The sequence below is a fragment of the Helianthus annuus genome, chromosome 7 (assembly GCF_002127325.2).
Source record: "Helianthus annuus cultivar XRQ/B chromosome 7, HanXRQr2.0-SUNRISE, whole genome shotgun sequence".
NCBI classification, from domain to species: domain Eukaryota; kingdom Viridiplantae; phylum Streptophyta; class Magnoliopsida; order Asterales; family Asteraceae; genus Helianthus; species Helianthus annuus.
The window spans coordinates 147,507,252-147,532,741 of record NC_035439.2 but is presented as its reverse complement, the minus strand read 5'-3'; the positions used below and the strand labels follow the sequence as shown (position 1 = coordinate 147,532,741).

Genomic DNA, 25,490 nt, shown 5'->3' with positions numbered 1-25,490 from the left:
AAACTGTACGTAATCATATAATACGATAATCGCACGCAACCGAACGTCACCGAAACGACGCACGTTGAAGGTATACGTCATAAAATGACAAAATATGTGAAAGTTCGTCAAAAAACGACACGTATACGCGTCAAGCCGAGGGAAACACGATAAAGCAAAATTTCTTATTATGCCATATTCGATCGTATAGGCCTATATTGTATCGTATAGCAGATTAATACATATCGTATAGGCCTATACGATGCGTATTAAACTCGCAATTTCTCATAAATACCCCTGAATTTAACCCAAAAAAAGGGGTATTTCAGTAATTTTGAGGATATAATACGCATCGTATATGCCTATACGATGCGTATTAACCCCCTAAATTTTTGAAAATTCGGGGGGTTGTAATACGCATCGTATAGGCCTATACAATGCGTATTAAAGGCCTGTAAGATATAACCCCCTGATCAATACGATATTCGCGTTTTGTCAATGTTTTGGCCACTTGTTCAAACTCTACTGAAAAGAATGATGATCGGAGCTGTAGAATGAGATCCACCACTGTTGGGTTATCATCTTTCAACCTCATTTTCCCTAAATTGAAGGAAAAAGGATTGTGATTTTGTTTTTCAACGGGGATGTAAAGCAATGATTCCTCTCAATTGAATAGACAGACAATTGCTTCATAGGACTCACTTAAATCGTCTTGGATGTAATAACAGTACGGTTAGTAGATGTTAATTTCTTGGGTGTGACTATTCAAACAATATGAATGCACACAACGAATTTGACAACTATGACAGCTTATTAAAAGTTCACCAGGCTCACAGTAACTGTACTGGTGACAAACTTGTATTGCTAGTGGTTGTTCTGGAAATTGAAGGAAAATGACTGTGATTCTGTTTTTCAACGAGTATGAAGATAAGTTAAAGATAAGTCAAGAACAAAGAAGAACACTTGAAGAAAAAGAAAGAACTTGGAAGTATTACCTGATTTGCAGCTGGATCCTGTTTGTTGTCTATGTATTTGTATTCAGCCAATGAACATGTTGTTGTAGACTATGTTTTGTAGCTATAATGTACTGAAATTTGGTTTTAATGAATGGAAATGTGTTGACTTTTGTTGATATAGTGATATTATCAAGAGTCTGTATCAATAACTTCCATATCCCCTTGGTAGTTGTTACCATATGACACATGATAACAGTGCTTCTATAGACAATCTAGATTTATGTTCCGTTTTAGGGTTTCATAATCACCTGTAAAACGTTGATCGGAACACACCGCTTAAATCGAATGATGAGTTGATTTGATTGTGAAATATATATGAAGGATAAGATATCGTCTATTGTTGGATCTGTGACTCAATGGAAGATGTGATTAAGGTAACTACCAAATCACACCAATTCGATGAAACCACATATTCGTGTTTTGCAGTTTGGAAACATGACCGAATAGAAACTAAATGAATTATGCAACATATCCGCATTTTTGCACTGGCTTTCATTGCAAGATTTTTATCTATCATGTCATCGACCAACTGCTCAAAATCCCTTTTGTTTCTCGGGCTCGCATTCAAAGATCCTTGCATTGGACATAACACACCAAAAAATAAACTTAAAAAATTTAAAAAATAATACGATACGCTATAATACGATACTTAACGATAAAAAAATAATGAAGATTTTAAAACTCATTAAAACAAAAATAACCAATAATAAACACCAATAATAAACACCAATAACAAACCCAAAAACACCAAAAACCAAACACAACACACCAAAAAATAAACTTCAAAAATTTAGTGCCTTAATACGCATCGTATATGCCTATACGATGCGTATTAGGCCAGCCGCCAGACAACACCTGCACGTATCAGTCTGTCATGTCTTTTACTTTATTCAATACGCATCGTATAGGCCTATACGATGTTTATTGAATTGAAAAAGTGTGCGAAAAGACAACGCCAGCGTACCAATAGAATTTCCCTTATTTAAAGTCAATCACAACCTTTTTATGCTAAAATGATCACTAAACTATATAGTGTGCCAATTGTATATGGTAACATTATATTTTTAAAGTTTTATTATTATTATTATTATTATTATTATTATTATTATTATTATTATTATTATTATTATTATTATTATTCAGTTTAAATTAAATGGATGGTTTAGTGGTTTACCAATTTTTTTGGACCATGCTATTCACATACCCATCATCTTATTTTCACACCCTAAAGCGCTGAGCTTTGGCAAAAGCTCAGCATAGAGGTCCGATCAGCACTATACGGCACGTTCCGGATAAGTTCGGTTACGTATGTTGCCGTATTCCATGATTTCATGTGATTATGTTTTGATTTCACTTGTAGTCCAACGCGTCGTTTTATATGTATACGCGTCCTACCGGATTGGTATTTGACGTATTTTGTCACTAAATGTCGTATTATGACGTGTATTGTCACTACTGTTCCGTACTATCACGTATTTTGGTCGTACGGGTCATGTCGATGACATCCGGTATCGTGACGTTTATTGTCCGTGTGTATCGTATTAGTGCGTAGATTGATTGTTATGGCATATTATGTTTATATTGGTCGTATTATGGTGTAATTTGGCCGTACGGGTCGTGTCGGTGACATTCGGTTTTCGGGTTGGCATGACACATGACAAGTGATTCTGTTTTGATTTCACTTGTAGTCCAACGTGCCATTTTGTATGTATACGCGTTCTACTCAGTGGCGAAGCTTGAAAATTTCCACCGGGGGTCGGAAGTCACCGGACCTAAAAAATCTATATAAATAAAAAAAAAGTTTATAAAACCGGGGAGATGAAAATGTATATACTTAAAAAATTCTATACAGAATGTACATACATAACACTAATGAGCAAAAAGTTCGGAGGGTCGGGCGCCCCCCACCCTCGGCCCCTTGAAAGTTGCGCCTCTGATCCTACCGGATCATTATCCTTTGTTACACATTCATTCTTTTTTTTATTTTCTTTTTTACCTTTAAATAAATAACAATTATAAAATTACAATTATAATACATATATACACACACACACATTTATATGTACACACACAGAAAAAATGGAGATTGGTGGAACCGGCCACCACGACGGTGGTGGAGGCGGTACGCACTAGACACGTCGAAGCATGGTATAAGGTCAAACGTTGCTCTATGGACAACGAATCATGGATGAAATGTCCACCCTCGACGAACAGAACCGCAACCACTTGATGAGGTTCCCCAGCTTCATTCGACAAGTATAAGTGCGTTTCTTACCAAAGGATAATGTACACACCCACGGACCTTAATGTTTTCCCAAATGTTCAAGATGTAGGTTAAGTCTGTATAATTCTAATCTAATTAAGTCAATTATAAACCAAAATTGTGTTTGTGATTGTTATTGTTCAAAAGATGCGCTTCTATCATGTGTCATGCTAACCCGAACAATGAATGTCATGACACGACCCGTACGACCAAAATACGCCATAGTACGACCAATAGAAACATAATATGCCATAACACTCAATCTACGCACTAATACGACACTTACAGATAATAAATGTCACGGTACCGGATGTCACCGACATGACCCGTACGACCAAAATACGCGATAGTACGAAACAATAGTGACAATACACGTCATAATGCGACATTTAATGACAAAATACGTCAAGTATTGATCCGGTAGGACGCGTATACATACAAAACGACACGTTGGACTACAAGTGAAATCAAAACTGAATCACATGAAATCATGGAATACGGAAACACATGTAACCGAACTTATCCGGAACGTGCCATATAGACCATATACTTCATAAAATGACGTGTAATAACAAAATACGTCAAAATTCGACAAGTATAGGTGCGTTTTTGAATTAAAATCAAATTTAAAAAATCAAAAAACCACCAAGACGCCGAGTTTTGGCCAAAGCACTGAGTATTACCCTGAAGCGCTGAGCTTTGACCAAAGCTCAGCATATAGGTCCGGTCAACCAGATAAAGACTTATATGGTTGACCGGACCTATATGCTGAGCTTTGTCCAAAGCCCAGCGTGTCAGCCTTTGTCTGGTTGACCGGACCTATATGATGAGCTTTGGCGAAAGCTCAGCGCTTCAGGGTGTCAAAATAAACAAAAGGGGTGTGAGAATAGATGGGGCCTTTTTCAATATAATCATTCATAAGTCAGAATCTTAATGTTGCAATACATGTACACTATGCATAAAAACTTGTACATTTACCACAATTCTTTCATTTCAGTACTAGTAATAGAGCTAGCCATTCAAAAGGACACACTTAACACAAAACCCACACTAAATTTAGTAAATTCCATCATGAGAATTCACACAACCCAATCACACATTTGGGTTTTGTTTTTTTGGAGATTAAATAACAATAAGTTTGATTACTTTTTTACAAACATTTCAAGAAAAATGGCTTCTGGAAGTAGAAAAATGAACAAAGCCACTGCACAGTTTACAGTTGATGCAAGACTACATGTTGTTTATAAATAATCTGGTGGCTCTGGTAAGTCTTTTGATTACTCACAATCACTTAAAACCACGTCGCAATCGTCAATACCCAAGCAACAAATAACTGAATATTTATCAAAAATACAAAGAGGTGGTCACATACAACCATTTGGTTGCATGATTGCAATCGATGACTCAAGTTTTAAAGTCATCGCGTTTAGAAAAAAAATGCTTGGGAGATCCTGGGGTTTGTGCCCAGTCTATCCCGGGCATTGAAAAACAAGAAGTCTTGACCATTGGCACTGAGGTTAGGACTCTGTTCACCCCCTCGAGCTCTGTGTTGCTCGAACGGGTTTTTCGGGCACGAGAGATTACATTTTTGAACCCGGTTTGGGTTCATTCGAAGAATTCGGGTAGAACCTTTTATGCAATTTTGCATAGGACTGATGTTGGGATTGTGATTGATTTAGAGCCAGTCCGGACCGAGGATCCGGCCCTGTCAATTTTCGGGGCGGTCCAGTCGCAAAAGCTTGCGGTCCGAGCCATTTCGAACTTACAGTCATTACCCGGTGGGGATGTTAAGTTGTTGTGCGATACCGTCATGCGAAGTGTGAGGGAGCTCACGAGTTATGATCGGATTATGGTGTATAAGTTTCACGAAGACGAACATGGTGAGGTTGTGGCAGGGAGCAAACCGAGCGATTTGGACCTGTATTTGGGCTTGCATTATCCCGTAACAGATATCCCTCAAGCTTTGAGATTTTTGTTTAGACAAAACCGGGTTAGAATGATAGATGATTGTCGCGCGACGCCTGTTCGCGTGATCCAAGATGACGCGTTGAGTGTCATCACACGTCGGCTTGTTACATCCCATTCCCTTTACGCTACGTGTGTGAGTTTTTAATGCAAGCATCCAGGCTACAACTAAATACGAAACTACAATTAGTTGCACAAATGTCCGAAAAACACATTTTATGAACACAAACGTTGTTATGCGATATGCTTCTTCGCGATTCCCTAACGGGCATCGTGGCGCAACGTCCAAGCATCATGGATCTAGTGAAATATGACGGTGTGACACTTTATAAGCAAACAAAGTACTACCCATTAGGGGTAACCCCGACCGAGGCCCAAATCAAAGATATCGTCAAGTGGCTAGCCGTGTGTCACCAAGACTCAACCGGTTTAAGCACGGATTCATTCGTTTTTTAATTTTCTTTTTTTCCTTTAAATAAAATTACAATTATAATATATATACTGTAACACCCCAAAAACTTATAAGTATGCATATATATATGTATTGTTACTTAAAATGTGAATCTAGTTAGAATGTAGACTTAGATGGTTAATTTAAAAAGATTAAGTTTCAGTCAATTAAAAACATATGTATATACATGAGGGACTAAAGGAGGAAATGAGGAAAGTTAAGTTATTAAAAAGAAAAATCAACACACACCACACACATTTTCAGTGTGTGGGTGTCGCCTGGAACAAGAAAGCAAGAACCAAACCCTCAACATCATAGAATCATCAAATTGAAAGGGAATCCATGGCCTAAATCACTACATGTGCACATAGAAACGTTCAACTAAGTTAGTCTATCGAATGGTAAGTCGAATTTTATGGTTTGGTGATTCTTCATAAGTGGGTCTTGATGGAAACATGAGATTTCCTTGAAATTGATTATGAATATATGTTAGAAACACTATATGAAGGATAAATCATGCTTGAATTCTAATTATTTCGATGATATATGAAAAACCCACTTTGAAGGTTAGAAATATAGTAGAATATGATGATGATCTTGTTAAACCAAATTCATGCAATATTGATGTAAGGATTCTATGTGTTAGAATATTAATGAATGTTTGATATAAGGTGTTGTTCATGTGAAAATTAATTGACTATGATGGTTAATATTGAAAAATAGGAAAAGAATGCATAGAATACTTGTACAATATGCTTTGTTAGTAATATGCACACCAAGTGTTTGTTAAAATGCTTGAATGAAGAGCTTTTATGTGAAAAAGATAATCTCATATGATTAGGATGTTAGACGGCTAGAGTCGAGAAATTTGTCATTTATAACGTGATTCTATCTAGGACAAGAATGAGAAATAAAGACATGAGATTAAAAAATGTTGCTTATGAATTGTAGGAGTGAAAGAGGAAGACGCAAGCCATTCCGGATCGCAAGCAAAACACGACAAAGGTAAGTTCCCTTGCGTACAAAAATATTATTGGTATGTATATAATTGAAATGTCAATAACTTGGAGATGAAATCGTGAAGTTGTAATGAGTTAGTGTAAGCCGAAAAAATGTTAAGGATATGGGTTGAATGAGTTGAATGGGTAATGCGCCAAGTTGAGAATTTCATGTTTGAAAGAAGTTTTAAAAAGGTTTTACCATGGTTCGACTAATAATTTGATGTCCTATGAATTTAAGATTTAAAATGTTTAATGGTTTGGTTGTATGTAGGTAAAGCAACTTGATCAATGGCACTACTTGGACCGAACACACTCTTGATGCACGCTTCCGCGAAGATCCTAGTCATGGTCTAAACTTTTGGTTAAGTGTTTTTGTTTAAATGGGTCTTTTGTATGTTAATTAACCCGGTAGTGGTTAGACGTTAAATGTGTAGTTAAAGACTTGGTTGGTCTTCATGAAATATTTGGGCTATAAACTCTTTGTAACTATTTTCTTAGTTAATATGAAGTTAAATGCAGAATTTTACCTATAAATTATTTGACCCGTTTGGTATGTTGTCACATGAAGCTCATTAGTGTCTTTTAAAGTTTTAGACCTTACAAGTTGGTATCAGAGCCTAGGTTTGAGAGATTCGAGCACGTTATGGTGCTCGGACTCAAACCGAAAGCTCTTATGAAAGTGTGTTCGTTCCGAAGCACCACGCAAGTAAGTGACTAAAGGATTTCAAGCTACGTTTTTTTTTATGGAAAATGGGAAGGGATTATGATTAGTTTACAATAAGGAATTAATTGAGAAGTCCGGGGAATGTTACGGGGGACTCCGGGACTCCGCGGGATTGTTTCGAGTCGAAGAAGGGCCTGGAAATGAGATTTTCAAGTTGTTCAGCGTTTAAGTTAAGAGGGGTGGAAAAGAAACACCTCCTACGTTAAGAGGAGTGGAATACAGACACCTGTTAAGTTAAGAGGAGTGCAAAAGAAACACCTCTTAACTTAAGAGGAGTGCAAAAGAAACACATCTTAACATAAGAGGGGTTCAACAGAACACCTTTTAACTTATGCACAATGCAGAGACCGTCGGCGACGGCCCCTCCTTATCCGATTTTCCTGTTTTGCTCGTTTGTTATGCGAAGCTTTTAAATTAAGTTCTAGTACTCGTTTAAATGCTAGGAATGCCCCAATTTGATTATGAAACTAAAGAATTCCATATAGCCAACATGTTTTAATGATGAATGTGTGAAAGAATGAGAAGTTTTTACATACGAATGGATGAAGTAATTACACATCTAGAATGTTTGTAAGGAAAGATTGGATGAGTATGTGATTCATGAGAATGAATTACTAAGAACGAATGATGTATAGAAAGATGAGGAGAACGAATATAGTGATGTTTAACATAAGTATTTAAATTGTAGATGGCAAGTGGAGGAAACACGGATACCACAGAACGAATAACTCGAAACGAGTTAAACAAGATAATTTCGGATGAAGCAATGAAGGCGTTTGATGCGAATGTTTCAAAGCTAGCACAAGAAGTGGAGGGCTAAGTACTAAGTACGGTGGAGACTATGATAACAAGCAAAGTGGATGAGTTGAAAGAAATGATAACCGGGATACAAGGTAAGAAGGAAGCACGACGGTGCACCTACAAGGATTTCATGGCATGTAAGCCTACAACTTATAATGGAGAAATTGATCCCATCGAATGCCAAAGATGGATAGCTAACATGGAGGGAGTGTTCATTCGAAGTCATTGTGACAAAGAAGATCAAGTCATGTTTGCCACGGGGCAACTTTTACGAAGGGCTAAAGATTGGTGGGATTCGTATAGTAAGGAGAACGGAGAGGATAGAGTTCAAACTTTGACTTGGCAAGAATTCAAACAACCTTTTATTAAGTACCATTGTCCACAATCAGCCGTGGATCGAATCCAAGAAGACTTTCTCCGACTCCGACAAAAGTATGAATCAGTCAATGAGATCACGAACACTTTCCTTGATCAGCTGAAGTTTTGCGAAGAAATAGTCGGAACAGAGAGGAAGAAGATTATCCATTATCATGGCATGCTTAAAGCTGAAATTCGGGAGTTCATAACTCCTTCTAAATGTGAAACTTTGGACGAGATTATTGACCAGGTAAGGGATAGGGAAATTGAGATAAAAAGGCAGGCTAAGCGCGGGGAGAAAAGGCAAGTTGAGAAGGTATCAACACAAGGTTCTTCTAAGAAACCTAAGACAAACGAGCAAGGAAAGAAAGAAGCTTCTAAAGGAGGGTTTCCACGATGCAAAACGTGTGGAAAACCCCATTCGGGAGAATGCTTGTTGGGGAAGAAAGGATGTTACAACTGCGGGCAAGAAGGGCATCCATATTACAATTGCCCAAACCCTAAGAGAGTGTGCTAGAACTGTAACGAATCGGGCCATGTGAAAGCCGAGTGCCCGAAGCTCAAACAAGGGGTGAAGAAGGAAGGAAAGAAGGAAGAACCCGCCAAAGCTAAGGGAAGAATGTTCCAAATCTCCACGGAAGAAGCAAGAGCTCACCAGAATGTGGTCTCAGGTATCTTTATGATAAACTCTATACCCACTTATGTATTATTTGATACCGGAGCTAGTAGATCATTCATTTCTAGTGAGTTTGTACATTCCCCTTTATTCATGATAGAAAGAATGTGTACACCACTTGAAGTAGAAATAGCCGATTGTAAGAGTTACCTTTTACACGAGATATGTGGAAACTGTAAGATTACTATAGAAGACGAAGATTTTGATGTTGATTTGATTCCCATGGTCTTAGGAGAATTTAAGGTAGTAATAGGTATGGATTGGTTATCCCGTCATCATGCGGAAATTTTATGTGAAAGTAAAATTATTCACGTGACATCTTCTAGTGGAAGACGGGTAAGTATTCATAGGGAAAGGAAGGTAGAGACAAAACTTTGTACCATCTTAGAAGCGGTTAAGTATGTGAAGAATGGGAGTAAGGCATTCTTAGCCTATGTTGTCGACACAAAATGTGATGCTCCGAGAACTGAAAATACTAAGATTGTGAACGAATACCCGGATGTGTTTCCGGAAGAATTGCCGGGACTCCCACCCGAGCGAGAAGTCGAATTCCGTATCGAGTTGGAACCAAATGCCAAGCCGGTAGCCAAGGCCCCTTACCGGTTGGCACCCGCGGAGATACGGGAATTAATGATTCAATTACAAGAACTTCTTGATAAGGGCTTCATACGCCCTAGTGTGTCTCCGTGGGGAGCACCCGTTTTGTTTGTTAAAAAGAAGGATGGGTCGATGAGAATGTGCATCGACTATCGTGAGCTCAACAAACTCACGATAAAGAACCGATATCCCCTTCCGAGAATAGATGATCTTTTCGATCAATTACAATGGGCAAGTTGGTTCTCAAAAATCGACCTGCGGTCGGGTTACCATCAAGTACGAGTAAGAGAAGAGGACGTACCGAAGACCGCGTTCAGAACCCATTACGGACATTATGAATTTTTAGTAATGCCATTCGGGTTAACTAACGCTCCGGCCGCTTTTATGGACCTAATGAATAGAGTATGCCGAAATATGTTAGACCGGTTCATTATAGTGTTTATTGATGACATTTTGGTATACTCTCGTAGCGAGTCTGAACATGCGAGTCATTTACGTCAAGTACTTGAGATGCTTCGAAGGGAAAGGTTATATGATAAGTTTTCTAAATGTGCGTTTTGACTCAGGGAAGTGCAGTTCTTAGGCCATGTAATTAATGAAAAGGGGATCTTGGTGAATCCTTCTAAGGTAGAGGCCGTGATAAAATGGGTACCCCCGAAGAATGTTAGTGAAATAAGAAGTTTCCTTGGTCTAGCTGGCTATTATCGGAGATTCATCCAAGATTTCTCCAAAATAGCCCTTCCTCTAACCAAGCTGACAAAGAAAGAAGAAAAGTTTGAATGAGGCGATGATCAAAAGAAGGCTTTTCAAATGTTAAAAGAGAAACTGTCAAGCTCTCCCGTATTAACCCTGCCAGAGGGAACGGAAGATTTAGTAGTATATACGGACGCATCTCATCAAGGGTTGGGTTATGTCTTGATGCAACGAGGCAAGGTTATTGCCTACGCTTCAAGACAACTTAAGCATCATGAAATTAACTATCCAACCCACGATCTTGAACTGGCGGCGGTAGTGTTTGCCATAAAAATTTGGAGGCATTATCTTTATGGAGCAAAGTGTGCAATTTATTCAGACCACAAAAGCCTTAAATACTTCTTCGAGCAGAAAGACCTTAATATGAGGCAACGAATGTGGTTGGAATTGATCAAGGATTATGACTGTGACATTCTTTACCATCCGGGTAAAGCTAATGTTGTGGCGGATGCACTAAGCTGGAAAGAATACCCACCACCTATTCGAGTGAAATTGATGAAAATGATAGTTACACCAAACCTCCTTGAAACAATACGAAAGGCGCAAGATAAGTCTTTGAATGTAGGTGATCCGAAAGATGAAAGAACGAAAGGGTTTGAAAATAAACTTGAAGTAAACACGAATGGATTAAAAACCAGGTATGGGCGGGTTTGGATACCGCGTTATTGTGAAGCAAAGACCTTATTATTAGAAGAAGCACACAAGTCCCGTTACTCGGTTCATCCGGGAGCCACTAAGATGTACCGGGATTTGAAAGAAAATTATCGGTGGCCGGGAATGAAACGCGACATTGTTAAGCATGTATCTAAATGCTTGACATGTTCCCAAGTAAAGGCGGAACATCAAAAACCATACGGGAAATTGCAACCCTTAGAAATTCCGGTATGGAAATGGGAAAATGTAACCATGGATCTTGTAACCAAACTACCGAAGACAAAGAAAGGGCATGATGCAATATGGGTCGTTGTCGACCGCCTTACCAAAAGCGCCCATTTCCTACCCATTCGGGAAACTTATTCCTCGGAAAGGTTAGCGGAAATTTATGTGAATGAGATCGTTTCTCGCCATGGTGTACCGGTGTCTATTGTTTCAGACCGGTATACGCGATTCACCTCCCGTTAATGGCTGAAATTTCATGAAGGAATGGGTACCCAATTACATGTGAGTACCGCATACCACCCACAAACGGATGGTCTATCCGAACGAACCATCCAGACTCTTATAGACATGTTGAGAGCGTGCGTTATGGATTTCGGGGGGAAATTGGGATGAACATTTGCCATTAGTAGAATTTTCATATAATAATAGCTACCAAACTAGCGTACAAATGGCGCCGTATGAAATGTTGTATGGGAGAAGGTGTATAACCCCGGTTTGTTGGGGAGAAGTAGGGCAAAGGGAACTCGCACCGAATGATGTAGTGGCGATAACCAATGAAAAGATCGACGTTGTACGGGCTCGATTAAAAGCGGCGCAAGACCGGCAAAAGTCCTATGCGGATAAAAGAAGACGCCCTATTGAGTTCCAAGTGGGGGACCGAGTGTTCTTGAAGGTGTCCCCGTGGAAAGGCATAATTCGATTTCGTAAGCGAGGAAAGTTGGGTCCCCGATATATCGGACCGTTTGGGATTTTAGCTCGAGTTGGAAAGGTAGCCTACCGGTTAGAATTACCTTCCTCATTAGAAGGGATTCACAACACTTTTCATGTGTCACAATTGTGGAAGTGTTTAACGGATGAAACGGCTCATGTACCCCTTGAAGACATTGAAGTAGACGAGAAGATGAATTACATAGAAAGACCGGTAGCTATAAAGGATTCCAAGGTAAAGACTCTTCGCAACAAACAAATCAAGCAAGTATTAGTCCAATGGCAACACAGAAAGGGGTCAGATCTCACTTGGGAATCGGAGGATGAGATGAGAAGGTTCTACCCGTCTTTGTTTGGTACGTAATCGGGTTTCGGGGACGAAACCTATTTTTAGAGGGGTAGACTTGTAACACCCCAAAAACTTATAAGTATGCGTATATATATGTATTGTTACTTAAAATGTGAATCTAGTTAGAATGTAGACTTAGAAGGTTAATTTAAAAAGATTAAGTTTTAGTCAATTAAAAACATATGTATATACATGAGGGACTAAAGGAGGAAATGAGGAAAGTTAAGTTATTAAAAAGAAAAATCAACACACACCACACACGTTTTCAGTGTGTGGGTGTCGCCTGGAACAAGAAAGCAAGAACCAAACCCTCAACATCATAGAATCATCAAATTGAAAGGGAATCCATGGCCTAAATCACTGCATGTGCACATAGAAACGTTCAACTAAGTTAGTCTATCGAATGGTAAGTCGAATTTTATGGTTTGGTTATTCTTCATAAGTGGGTCTTGATGGAAACATGAAATTTCCATAAGTGGGTCTTGATGGAAACATGAAATTTCCTTGAAATTGATTATGAATATATGTTAGAAACACTATATGAAGGATAAACCATGCTTGAATTCTAATTATTTCGATGATATATGAAAAACCCACTTTGAAGGTTAGAAAGATAGTAGAATATGATGATCTTGTTAAACCAAATTCATGCAATATTGATGTAAGGATCGTATGTGTTAGAATATTAATGAATGTTTGATATAAGGTGTTGTTTATGTGAAAATTAATTGACTATGATGGTTAATATTGAAAAATAGGAAAAGAATGCATAGAATACTTGTACAATATGCTTTGTTAGTAATATGCACACCAAGTGTTTGTTAAAATGCTTGAATGAAGAGCTTTTATGTGAAAAAGATAATCTCATGTGATTAGGATGTTAGACGGCTAGAGTCGAGAAATTTGTCATTTATAACGTGATTCTATCTAGGACAAGAATGAGAAATAAAGACATGAGATTGAAAAATGTTGCTTATGAATTGTAGGAGTGAAAGAGGAAGACGCAAGCCATTCCGGATCGCAAGCAAAACACGACAAAGGTAAGTTCCCTTGCTTACAAAAATATTATTGGTAATGTATATAATTGAAATGTCAATAACTTGGAGATGAAATCGTGAAGTTGTAATGAGTTAGTGTAAGCCGAAAAATGTTAAGGATATGGGTTGAATGAGTTGAATGGGTAATGCGCCAAGTTGAGAATTTCATGTTTGAAAGAAGTTTTAAAAAGGTTTTACCATGGTTCGACTAATAATTTGATGTCCTATGAATTTAGGATTTAAAATGTTTAATGGTTTGGTTGTATGTAGGTAAAGCAACTTGATCAATGGCAGTACTTGGACCGAACACACTATTGATGCACGCTTCCGCGAAGATCCTAGTCATGGTCTAAACTTTTGGTTAAATGTTTTTGTTTAAATGGGTCTTTTGAACGTTAATTAACCCGGTAGTGGTTAGACGTTAAATGTGTAGTTAAAGACTTGGTTGGTCTTCATGAAATATTTGGGCTATAAACTCTTTGTAACTATTTTCTTAGTTAATATGAAGTTAAATGCAGAATTTTACCTATAAATTATTTGACCCGTTTGGTATGTTGTCACATGAAGCTCATTAGTGTCTTTTAAAGTTTTAGACCTTACATGTACACACACACAGAGAGAGAGAAAAATGGAGATCGGTGGAACCAGCCACCACGACGGTGGTGGAGGCGGTACGTAGTGGACCTGTCGAAGCATGGTATAAGGTCAAACACTGCTCTATGACCAATGAATCATGGATGAAATGTCCACCATCGACGAACACAACCACAACCACTTGATGAGGATCCTCAGCTTTATTTGACAAGTATAGGTACGTTTATTACCAAAGGATAATGTACACACCCACGGACCTTAATGTTTTCCCAAAATGTTCAAGATGTAGGTTAAGTATGTATAATTCTAATCCAATTAAATCAGTTGAAAACCAAAACTGTGTTTGTGATTGTTACTGTTCAAAAGATGTGCTTCTATCATCTGTCATGCCAACCCGAACACCGAATGTCACTGACACGACCCGTACGGCCAAAATACGACCAATAGAAACATAATACGCCATAAGAATCAATCTACGCACCAATACGACACTTACAAACAATAAACATCATGTTACCAAATGTCATCGACATGACCCGTACAACCAAAATACGCGATAGTACGGAACAATAGTGACAATATACATCATAATACGACATTTAATGACATAATACGTCAAGTATTGATCCGGTAGGACGCGTATACATACAAAACGGCACGTTGGACTACAAGTGAAATCAAATCATAATCACATGAAATCATGGAATACGGCAACACACGTAACCGAACATATCTAGAACGTGTCGTATAGACCATATACTTCATAAAATGACGTGTAATAACAAAATACGTCAAAATTCGACAAGTATAGGTGCGTTTTTAAATTAAAATCATATTTAAAAAAACCAAAAAACCACCAAAACGCCGAGCTTTGGCCAAGGCGCCGAGTATTACCCTGAAGCGCTAAGCTTTGACCAAAGCTCAGCTTTTCAGGGTGTCAAAATAGACAAAAGGGGTGTGAGAATAGATAGGGCCTTTTTTTGGTTGAACGAGAAAGTTTGGTGTGCATTAAATGCATTCATACCTCTATGTAACAAAAGAGACTTATTGGGTAATTTGACGTAAATGCAATGATGTTTATATGCAACTTAGTACACTTAGGGTGAAAGCGGTGGGTGCAGGGAATGATGCGGTAAAGTAGTTCGCCTCATGAGAACACCGCCGCCATTAATCAAGTCACCGCGCGGTGACTGTGAATTCAGTGATTGTTCACCGCACAAGGGGAGATGAGGGAATAGGAGAGAGAGGGATGCATAGTGGGGCCCACTTCCAACCAATCGTACATTTTTCCTTTTTTTAAAAAAATGGTTTGGGTGAACCACCCCAGTGATTAAGAGCAAGAGGAGAGTTGGAGAGGGAAATTGACATGACAAGAAATCATTGGCGAAAAGTTACCCCTCAAGAGGTGACCACCCCTCTTACCCTTAAAAAATGAGTTACAAATCGTCATAGATTGAACACATACAAATAATAAATATCCTATTCTTTATGTAATATGATGGTAACTAGAATAATACCCCGCGGGCGTTGCGCCGCGGACAACACGTGTGGACATCACGTAAAAGCGTGCGCGGACGTCACACTAAATCGAGCCGAGTCGTTGCGGCTCTCAGTTTTTATTTAGCGCGGATTATAACAAATCTATTGTGTACACATATTAGTAAGAATAACTATTTGTGGCATAATATTCTACATATCATCTCGAAGCCGAAAAATGTGGTGCCAATGACAGCAAACCTGCCAAACGACAGCTATTTTGTCAAACCTGATGCCAATGTGGTGCCGATTATAAAAAATCCATTGTGATGTGGTGGTGGAAGGTTACACTTGTCAGAGCAACGTACGTAATCCAAAAGTAGCACATTACATTTCTATTAATCCAGTACAACCTTCTATGCATCTCAATGTAACAAATAAAATATGATAAAAGAAGGGTTTTATGCAGTGGCGAAGCTTGACAATGAAGACGGGGGGTCGAAAACGTATATACCCAAAAAATTCTATAGAACCAGGGGGTCGGAAACGTATATACCAAAAAATTTCTATACGAAAACTACATATATAACACTACTGAACGAAAAGTTCCCCCCCCCTCTTCTTAAGTTGCACCACTGGTTTTATGGTGGGGAAGTGTGGACAGGTGTATGAAGATGAACTACTGTTGTAATTCTAACCGATAATTGATTGGCCTAAACAAAATAGAAGGAATTCAGATTAGAAAATGGATGAAAGTTATAGATAATTTCTTCTTCATACTTTCAATAACTAAAAACAATTGCCTTATAGGCTACAAGAATTTACGAAATGCATGAACATGGAAATATGGAAAACCACCCACTAACTTGTAATATATAAACCACTACTACTACTAACCTACTGCATGAGATAACTAAAAATAATATTATAAATGAATAATAATATAAATGAATGCGGGCAATGCATGTGAGATGGTATGGTGGCTGCATGACGTGGCACTTATCAACCACATAATTCATTTTTTTTTTTGAAAATCACCTAAAGCTAACATTACAACCAACAAAGCTATAACTTGTTGTTTATTTATAATGTTTAAATGTTTAAATGTATTATTGTATAAAATAATGATAAGTTACCATTTAAACTGTGTTAGCAATTAGCAATAGCAATAAATTCAACTATTTGAGAATTATAAAAAATGAACTAAAAAAGTTTTTTAAAAAAAGTTCAAAGTGTATGTAACCAACTATTATGTCTAGAGTCCAATTTTAATCACACTTGGAGGATTTAATTTGCCTGTTAGGCAAAGTTAAAAGTGTCTTAAGGTGGGTACATTGATTACATATTTACATCTTTTTGTAAGTTCTATCATCTCTAGTTATAGATAATAAAAGGTGGTCAACTCTCATTTTGTAAAGAATAATCAAATGAAGTTTACATCTTATGAAGTTTACCTTTCAAAAAAAATAAAAAATGAAAGCTTAAATTGTCAAGATAGCATATAAAGCTTCCCTAAATTGTTCATTTTTCTTGGAAAAAAAACAGTGTTTAAGTATTTCAATTCTATGCAAGTGAATTGTTGGATATGAAGTTAAGCTTTAGACATAGGCGCTATTGAGATATTGGGCCCTTGTGATATCTTGAACACATTCCGATGATTGGCCAAGCAAATAAGTCAACTTCAAAGTGGATTTGTTGTGCGAAGAGTGCATTATAACCCATGGCCATCTCCCTAGTGAAGGCGGCTCCTTTGTTGTGGGTAAACGGGAAACCGACTCTATTAAAAGCTTGGTTTTTATTGAGGGGCCCTAAAGAACATTATTCTCACATAATGAATTTGAGATCCATGGTCTTTAAACAGTGAGGACTTGTATCTCGTGATATTTAATTTGATATTCATGATCTTCAAGAATAAATGAAGTGTTTTCCAATTGAAATTTAATTTAATTCTATGTTATTCTATGTTAACAAACCTCACACTTATATTTGATAACTTGATTCCCATAGAATGAAGTTGGCAACTCATGATCTCCACACAATCGGGGCCAGATGAATCACACATTCACACATTCAGTCAAGATTTTAGCCAAATATCTACTTTCATCCAACAAAAACTACTTTCCTAAATACACTAATATTTTAGAACTTGTGTTACTAAATAAATAATATTAAATATTATATAATAGGTTTGTTTATTTTATTGGTAGAATATTATTTTTCTGATGCATAATATATTTCTATTTTAGTTTTCAGTGTGTGCTTTTTTTTCTTAAACCCTAGCTTTTTTTACGTCTTGTGCTTTGACCCAGACAAGGTCTATACGCCTTAATCGCACGCCTTCAATAAACTGTAATTACCATGCTTTGTTAGTTCATACTAGACACTTCTGCATATGTAGTTTTTACACAATAATTAATGTAAACAAAAATTACCTTTACACAATCATATTTTAATTTTATATATTTGGCTTGTTATTTCGTTTTACTTACTTCATAGATATAAAATATATAGAGAAAGGTTATTGTATAAGAGGCATGAAGTGTACAGAGTGTGTGTAGAGGAGAAGTTTGGCCCTTAATTTGCAAGATTAATGGTTGAAATTAAAGGTTCCCAAATTTAAAACTCACAAACTAAAAACAAGGAGAACGCATGAAGCGTACAGAGTGTAGGGGAGAAGGTCGGCCCTTGATTTGCAAAATTTGGTTGGGATTAAATGATCCCCAAATTTAGAATTCACAAACTAAAAACAAGGAGAACATGTGGGTAAAATAGCAAAAAAGGAAAATCAATATTGATGACTTATAAAGCCACTTCCCCCTTTGATTTTTAAACCACTATAACTTTTTCATACGTTAATGTTTAAAAAAATACACCGTATTAACGAGCATTTCATTATCTTTAATTCGAGCAGCCGATTGCTATAGTTTTCTTAAAAAAATTACAACATTTTGAATACCCAGTAAGTGACTACACGATTACGTGTAGGATTTTGAATACCCATTACGTGATTACATGATTTTATTATAGTATTTTATGTGAAACCCCAGTAAGCGATTACGTCGTTATGTAACAATAGTTAGCTATGTATTACTACGTGACTACGTGATTTTGAATAGCCATTTCGTAATTACTTGATTTCATTATAGTATTTTATGTGAAAACCACACTGAGTGACTATGTAAAAAACAAAAACATGTAATACATAATATTTCATATGGAATAACTTATATTTCAGGTCTAATCACGTATTAAGGATAAATTATATACGAAACATTCGCCTAATCAACCTATAATAACCACATAATGTCTTATATTAGAGATTTAATCATGTAATAAATCATAAACAATCAAGTTCTTATTATTGAATGTGTAATCACATAATAAGCATAGTTGTTATAACAAATCATATTGAATGTGTAATCAAGTAATGGATTTATACTGAATTTGCAATCAATTAATGGTTTATGTTGAATGTCTAATCACATAACAAATATTCAAAATAACGTAGTGGTATGTTGGGTACTCAAAATCACGTAATGGACTAATGAGTATTTAAAATCCTGTAAATTTCTTTAAAACTATAGCAATAGGTTGCTCGAATTAAACAGAATGAAATTCTCGTTAATACGATATAACTTTTATATAAAAATATTAACATATAAAAAAGTTATAGCTGTTTAAAAATTAAGAAGGAACTTGCTCCCAATTACACATTTACACTTGTCCTCCTATAGTTGTTGCGTATACTTCGTACGAGTGTCGTGTACTTGATCCAACCACAAAGTACATATGTCATTAAAAAATATTTTTGTTAACACTCTATATTTTTTAATACGTATATAATAAAAGTCTAGTCTACCGTCGTGCAAACGCAAAGGGCAATACCGTCATCTTCCACTCCCAAAAGTCAATCTACCAATAGAAACAAGCAATCAACTTATTAGCAATTACAAAGAAAAAGCATGGGCAATACGGTAATTTACGCCCAAAGTAATTAAAACCGCCCCATATAAAAATAAAATAAAAATAATATAAGTACATGTACATCTTCTCTATTAAGCTTCCAACAGCAACTGCTGAAATTGAGTAAACCATTAGCCAATCAACTCAAACAAGAACATCAAAAGTATTGATCACAGATGCATGCACATATTATATACATATAGAGAGAGAAACTGGGAAATCTAGAGAGAGAACACAATACAGGTACATTCAAACTTTATCTTAACTCATTTACATTTGTTTTCTTTTTAATGATCTTCTTGAATATATGATCTTATTATTATTATTATTATTATTATTATTGAAAACTTAGATTAGATCAATATATTTTGATCTAATCCACTTAAATTAGGTTGGTTAAATATATCTCTAACGATTTGATATAAACAAATAAGATTCAACAGATCAAAACAGAAGTGAAACGGGCAACAAGTTGCGCCGCAAACCGAATTTAAATAGCAAAACTAAGATTTTAAAAGATTGAATTCATCGATCCTCGGGTCACAACATTAGCGTAGCCCGTTGGACCGATTGGATTATTTATTCTTCTGGTGCAAGATATCCAACATTTTTTTTTATTTTTTTTATTGAATTTGCAGTTGAATTACTTTGAAATTAGATTGTGTTTTTGTTTAATCAGGTTCTCCTGTGATGTTGATTGGACTGTAGATGGTTCCAAAGTTTTTAGGAATAATTTTTATTTTGATTTTTATGGAATATTTATTTTGGCACTTTTATCTTTTATTTTTTTTAAACGGCCAACAGAATCAATCCCAATAACTCTCAGGGCATCCATCGGTCTGTGTGACACGTTGAATAGTGTGTCAGTGGTGTTGCTTTAGCTAAGCGTTAATTTTTTTACATGACATGGTCCGTATGACCAGTGGCGACCCAGAAATTACTTGTTGGGGTGCGGATGAGGTGTTCAACTATATTTTCAAGGGGTGCGGTCGGGTTTTTTGTCCATAACATACACTAACTTTTTTTCAAGGGGTGCGGCCGCCCACCTTGGCCAAAGGGTGGTTCCGCCCCTGCGTATGACCCGTCAATGGTGTTTGGATAGTATGTCAGTGGTGTTTCTTAGCTAAACATTGATTTTTGTGCGACATATCGTGCGTGTGACACATCATTGACGTCTGGATAGTGTGCCAGTAGTGTTTCTTTAGCTAATCGCTAATTTTTTTTTTTTTTAAATAATTCAATTTCATTCATACTTGTAAAATAATTCAATTTTATTATTAAAATTTATTTAATTTTTGGTTTATTCTTTATCTTTTTCAGCTTGGTTTTGAACCTTCAAAGTAGTAATTAATCAATGGGTTCTATTCCAGAACCAGACCAACAATCAAACAGAAACATAAGAGACACAAAGCCTCCAGGAATCACATTTGTAGAAAGCACTACAAAATCAAACATTTCATTCAAATCCCATCAAGCAATTGTTCTCATAGTTACATTTCTAGCTTACACAAGCTACCATGCTTCGCGTAAAACCACAAGCATTATCAAAAGCGCGTTAGATCCTCAAACGCCAGACGAGACTGAGCAATCCCCCTCGTTTTTATCCAACGCGCTTTCGTGGGTTTTGGGGAATGGATGGGCCCCGTTTAACGGATCAAACGGGACAGTATTGCTTGGAGATATTGACTTGGCTTTCTTGATTGTGTATGCTTTGGGCATGTTCTTTTCGGGACATATTGGTGATCGAATGAATTTAAGAATCTTTTTAACAATTGGAATGGTGGGAACTGGTTTGTTTACTTCATTGTTTGGTGTGGGATATTGGGCAAACATTCATGTGTTCTACTACTATTTGATTGTTCAAATGATAGCAGGGTTGTTTCAATCGACCGGATGGCCTTCGGTTGTTGCGGTTGTGGGGAACTGGTTTGGGAAGAGTAAGAGAGGGCTCATCATGGGTGTTTGGAACGCCCACACGTCGATTGGGAACATTTCTGGCTCGTTGATCGCTGCGTATTTCTTGAAATACGGGTGGGGATGGTCCATGGTGGTACCGGGTTTGATGATTGCGGTTGTTGGAGTTGTTGTTTTCTTGTTTTTGCCGGTTGATCCGGAGTCAGTGGGGGTGGAGAGAGAGAATGATGAATCTGGACCGCCTAAAAAGGGAGTAACCGAGCCTTTGTTGAGCTCGGACATGGTCCACACGGACACGGAGAAAGGTTCGGCTGTCGGGTTTTTCGAAGCTTGGAAAATACCCGGGGTTGCTCCTTTCGCGTTTTGCCTCTTTTTCGCCAAGTTGGTTGCTTACACGTTCCTTTATTGGCTTCCGTTTTACATTAGTCATACAGGTACGTGTTACAGTGTTATTGGTGGATAGGGGTGGAACCAAAGGGTCAAGGGGGTCCGCTAAACCGGAAATTGTATAATTTTTGCTATAAAATCTAAAGTGTTTTCTCTCAAAAACTTGACTTTCTTTTTTTAATTTATATTTTTTGTCAAAGGAGAAAGTGACTTAAGATAACCCTCATGATGAAAAAGTTTTAGTTCCGCCACTCCTAGCAGTTTTTTTTACTATTTGGGTGAGTTACACACGTGGGTTAAACTAATTGTGTTTTTGACTTTTTACAGCTATAAATGGCGAGTACTTGTCGAGCACTGCAGCCGGGAACTTATCTACATTATTTGATGTAGGGGGCGTGGTGGGGGGAATCCTAGCTGGTCACATATCTGATCGGCTAGATGCTCGTGCCATTACAGCCGCGAGCTTCACATACTGTGCGATTCCAGCACTATACCTATACCGGAGTTACGGACACCTATCCATGTCAATAAACATCACTCTCATGCTAATCATTGGGATGTTTGTCAACGGGCCATATGCTCTCATAACAACCGCGGTATCAGCTGATCTAGGGACCCACAAGTCATTAAAAGGAAACTCTAAAGCACTCGCGACAGTGACCGCAATCATTGATGGGACAGGATCAATCGGTGCTGCTATTGGACCGGTACTAACAGGTTACATTTCAACTCAAAGTTGGAGTGCGGTTTTCACCATGCTTATGTTGTCGGCCTTTGTGGCGGGGTTGTTTTTGACTAAACTTGTGGTGGCGGAGGTGACGGCAAAATGTAACGATTTACAACGGGGGTCGAGTGATGGCGCTACTCCGTCCGGTGTGGTTGAAGAAGTGTGATTATCTAGTGGTTTTTGGTAAATTGGTGATTGTGTGTAAATGAAGATTTTGTGACAATGTGTGATGTGTGGATAAAATTATTTCAATTTATGGTCTTTGCTTCTAAGGAGAAGGAAAGATTAAAGGGCCTTGTATAGCATAATTGTTTTCTCCTAGGTTTTAAGTAGTGGGAGGAGATGATGTGTATTAATGTTTACTATTAATGTTTGTACATGTAATAATAAAATTCATGATTCAAATTACTAAATTTCTTTTTACAACCTCCATATTTTTATCCATTTTACTAACTTTTTTTTTTCTAAATGTTTGTTCAATTAGTTTAACTCGAGTGTTAGACACATACATGACATCTAATTTTTGATCCATTTTACTAAATTTTTTTCTTTCTAAAATATTTTGATCCATTTTACTAACTTTTTTTCTTTCTAAATGTTTGTTCAATTAGTGTAACTCGAGTGTTGGACTTACATGACATCTAATATTTTGATCCATTTTACTAACTTTTTTTTTTCTATATGTTTGTTCAAGTAGTGTAACTCTAGTGTTAGACACATACATGACATCTAATATTTTGATCCATTTTACTAACTCTTTTTTTTCTAAATGTTTGTTCAATTAGTGTAACTCGAGTGTTAGACACATACATGACATCTAACAGACGGAATTTAGCAACGTCGCGCGCCTATGTAGATTTGTCTCTCTACATGTAACTCAATCTTGATCAAAACGTCTATGTTAAAAAATATAAACAAAAGAGCATTTGACAACTAAAACAAAAATCCCAGTTTTCTAATTTCTTTTAAACTAAATTTTCATGTTCTTAATATCTTTAAAAAGTTATTAAGAAACCAAATTGGGTATAGACAAAACAGACGCTCGATATTCAGTAGCAACCATGCTACTTTCCTTATCCTTTTGCACATAAGTTCAAATACAGTCGGTGATGTGAATCTGTGATAGATTTGATTGACCCATTTATATCTTCTTGACTTCCTACTTCCTTGATAATATATATATGGTTTGAGGCAGGTTAACGTACAAAATGACTTAACGTACATTGCATACGCGATTGTGTTTTCAACATGCGATTTGTAAAAATAAAACAACATCCGAAATTACTCCAAATATACCTATTAATTCTTCAACATGCGAAATTACTCTAAAAATAAAGAAACATGAATTACTCCAAATAACATATTCACGTAAAAATAACATGCGAAATTACTCCAATTTAATTCTTCTAACATGCGATTTCCACCTTTACGTATGCGCTCTTTTCATATAACATGCGATTTCTAATCGCGTACGTAATGTACGTTAAGGCCAATTCTACGATACATTTTTTCTATGGTTTTATAATAATTTGTTTTGTGCATATCAGCCAATTAGGGAGTAGACCATAAAGCCTTTTCCTGTGGCCCAGACTGGCCCAAATACTATCACTTAATGGGTTATTTGGGGCTTTGGGCTATAAGGTAATATGGGTTGGTACTCAAGATGTCCTACATCGGACCACTTAAGATGTAGTTATGCACTTAAATCACTTATGCATTATGCCATATCCATATAGAAACAACATTAATGTAGACAAGAAAATGCAAGTCTAGTTTGGATATATATTAACTTAGTATTTTCATGAAAATTTTTTATGGGTCTAACGAGTAGAAACATATACTTTTGAAAAATAAGAAAATGGTTTATATGTAAGTATAACTAGTATGGTCACAAGTCAACTTCTTTTTATATATACCTGTCCACGTGATTATTATTTGACAACCAATATATTAGGAAAAATAAGTTTTATGGAACACAAATATAATTTAATAATTTTTCATAATATTCATTTGGTATGGAAAAGTGCTTTCTAGCTGTAATGTTTTTGTTTGTTTTTGTATTGGTTTACGATTCACCTTATTTTATGTTATGGTTACGGCGTTCTTTCGATAACACTTAGAAATTTGGAATAAAATAGATTATTATTTTAGATTGTATTTAAACTTGAGGGTAGATAGTAAAAAAAAAATAATAACTTTGTTTCCTTGTATATAAGTTTAGCATTTTATTAATGTTTAAACTAGTAATTTATATTCATTGCAAACTATTCTTTGCATTTTCTAAGTTCTATAGTAAATTATGTTATTATTTGTAATCAAATCCCTTACCCAAACCCAAATCTTGGTTGTAACTTGGAAGTTGCCATTACTTCGTGGATTTGTTTTTTAACAACTTTAGATTATTATTATTATTATTATTATTATTATTATTATTATTATTATTATTATTATTATTATTATTATTATTATTATTATTATTGATGTTGCATATATTTATGAAATGCTTTTACCATCAAGTAGTATGTGTAGGCCACAATGAAAATGTCGAATTTGAATAATCGATTTGGTTCATAAGTTTTAGATTCGAATTCGATTTGAGAATTGAATTTCCAAATTCGTTTGGATAAAGTCCCGGTTCGAATATTCGAAATCGAATTGGAATTAGGTTTGAGTCGAGATAACATCGTGGGTTTGATTGAGATCTTAAGATAGTTTAAATGATACAAATATATTTCTTAGAAAATCAATTGCGATTTTACTTTTTCTTTTGAAAAGAAAAAAAAAATCTGATTTTACATGATTGTATTGGAAACTTCCCTAGTTGAAATGCCAACCCACATGATCTATAGAATATTAAAAACTCCAAAATACGT

General features: G+C 36.4%; 3 protein-coding genes, 2 long non-coding RNA genes and 1 pseudogene across 5 annotated transcripts; all 6 read left to right on the top strand.

Moving 5' to 3' along the window:
- Positions 1-4,449: 4,449 nt before the first annotated feature.
- LOC110867226 lies at positions 4,450-5,679 on the top strand (annotated as a pseudogene).
- A 268-nt stretch (positions 5,680-5,947) lies between these two features.
- On the top strand, positions 5,948-7,201 carry LOC110867494. The gene is made up of 3 exons (XR_002551640.2): positions 5,948-6,075; positions 6,626-6,679; positions 6,947-7,201. It is a non-coding gene; the product is annotated as an uncharacterized LOC110867494 (long non-coding RNA).
- Positions 7,202-8,240: 1,039 nt separating this feature from the next.
- LOC110867224 lies at positions 8,241-10,613 on the top strand. Its single transcript, XM_022116352.1, has 4 exons — positions 8,241-9,009; positions 9,103-9,228; positions 9,334-9,937; positions 10,397-10,613. The coding sequence occupies exons 1-4, from the start codon at positions 8,241-8,243 to the stop codon at positions 10,611-10,613; spliced, it is 1,716 nt and encodes a 571-aa protein (XP_021972044.1).
- A 1,297-nt stretch (positions 10,614-11,910) lies between these two features.
- Positions 11,911-12,534, top strand: LOC110867223. Its single transcript, XM_022116351.1, has one exon. The coding sequence runs from the start codon at positions 11,911-11,913 to the stop codon at positions 12,532-12,534; it is 624 nt and encodes a 207-aa protein (XP_021972043.1).
- Positions 12,535-12,796: 262 nt separating this feature from the next.
- LOC110867493 lies at positions 12,797-14,081 on the top strand. Its single transcript, XR_002551639.2, has 3 exons — positions 12,797-12,925; positions 13,506-13,559; positions 13,827-14,081. It is a non-coding gene; the product is annotated as an uncharacterized LOC110867493 (long non-coding RNA).
- A 5,615-nt stretch (positions 14,082-19,696) lies between these two features.
- Positions 19,697-23,045, top strand: LOC110869199 (putative glycerol-3-phosphate transporter 1). Its single transcript, XM_022118494.2, has 3 exons — positions 19,697-19,832; positions 20,910-21,937; positions 22,218-23,045. The coding sequence occupies exons 2-3, from the start codon at positions 20,944-20,946 to the stop codon at positions 22,781-22,783; spliced, it is 1,560 nt and encodes a 519-aa protein (XP_021974186.1). The 5' UTR covers positions 19,697-19,832; positions 20,910-20,943; the 3' UTR covers positions 22,784-23,045.
- Positions 23,046-25,490: the final 2,445 nt, after the last annotated feature.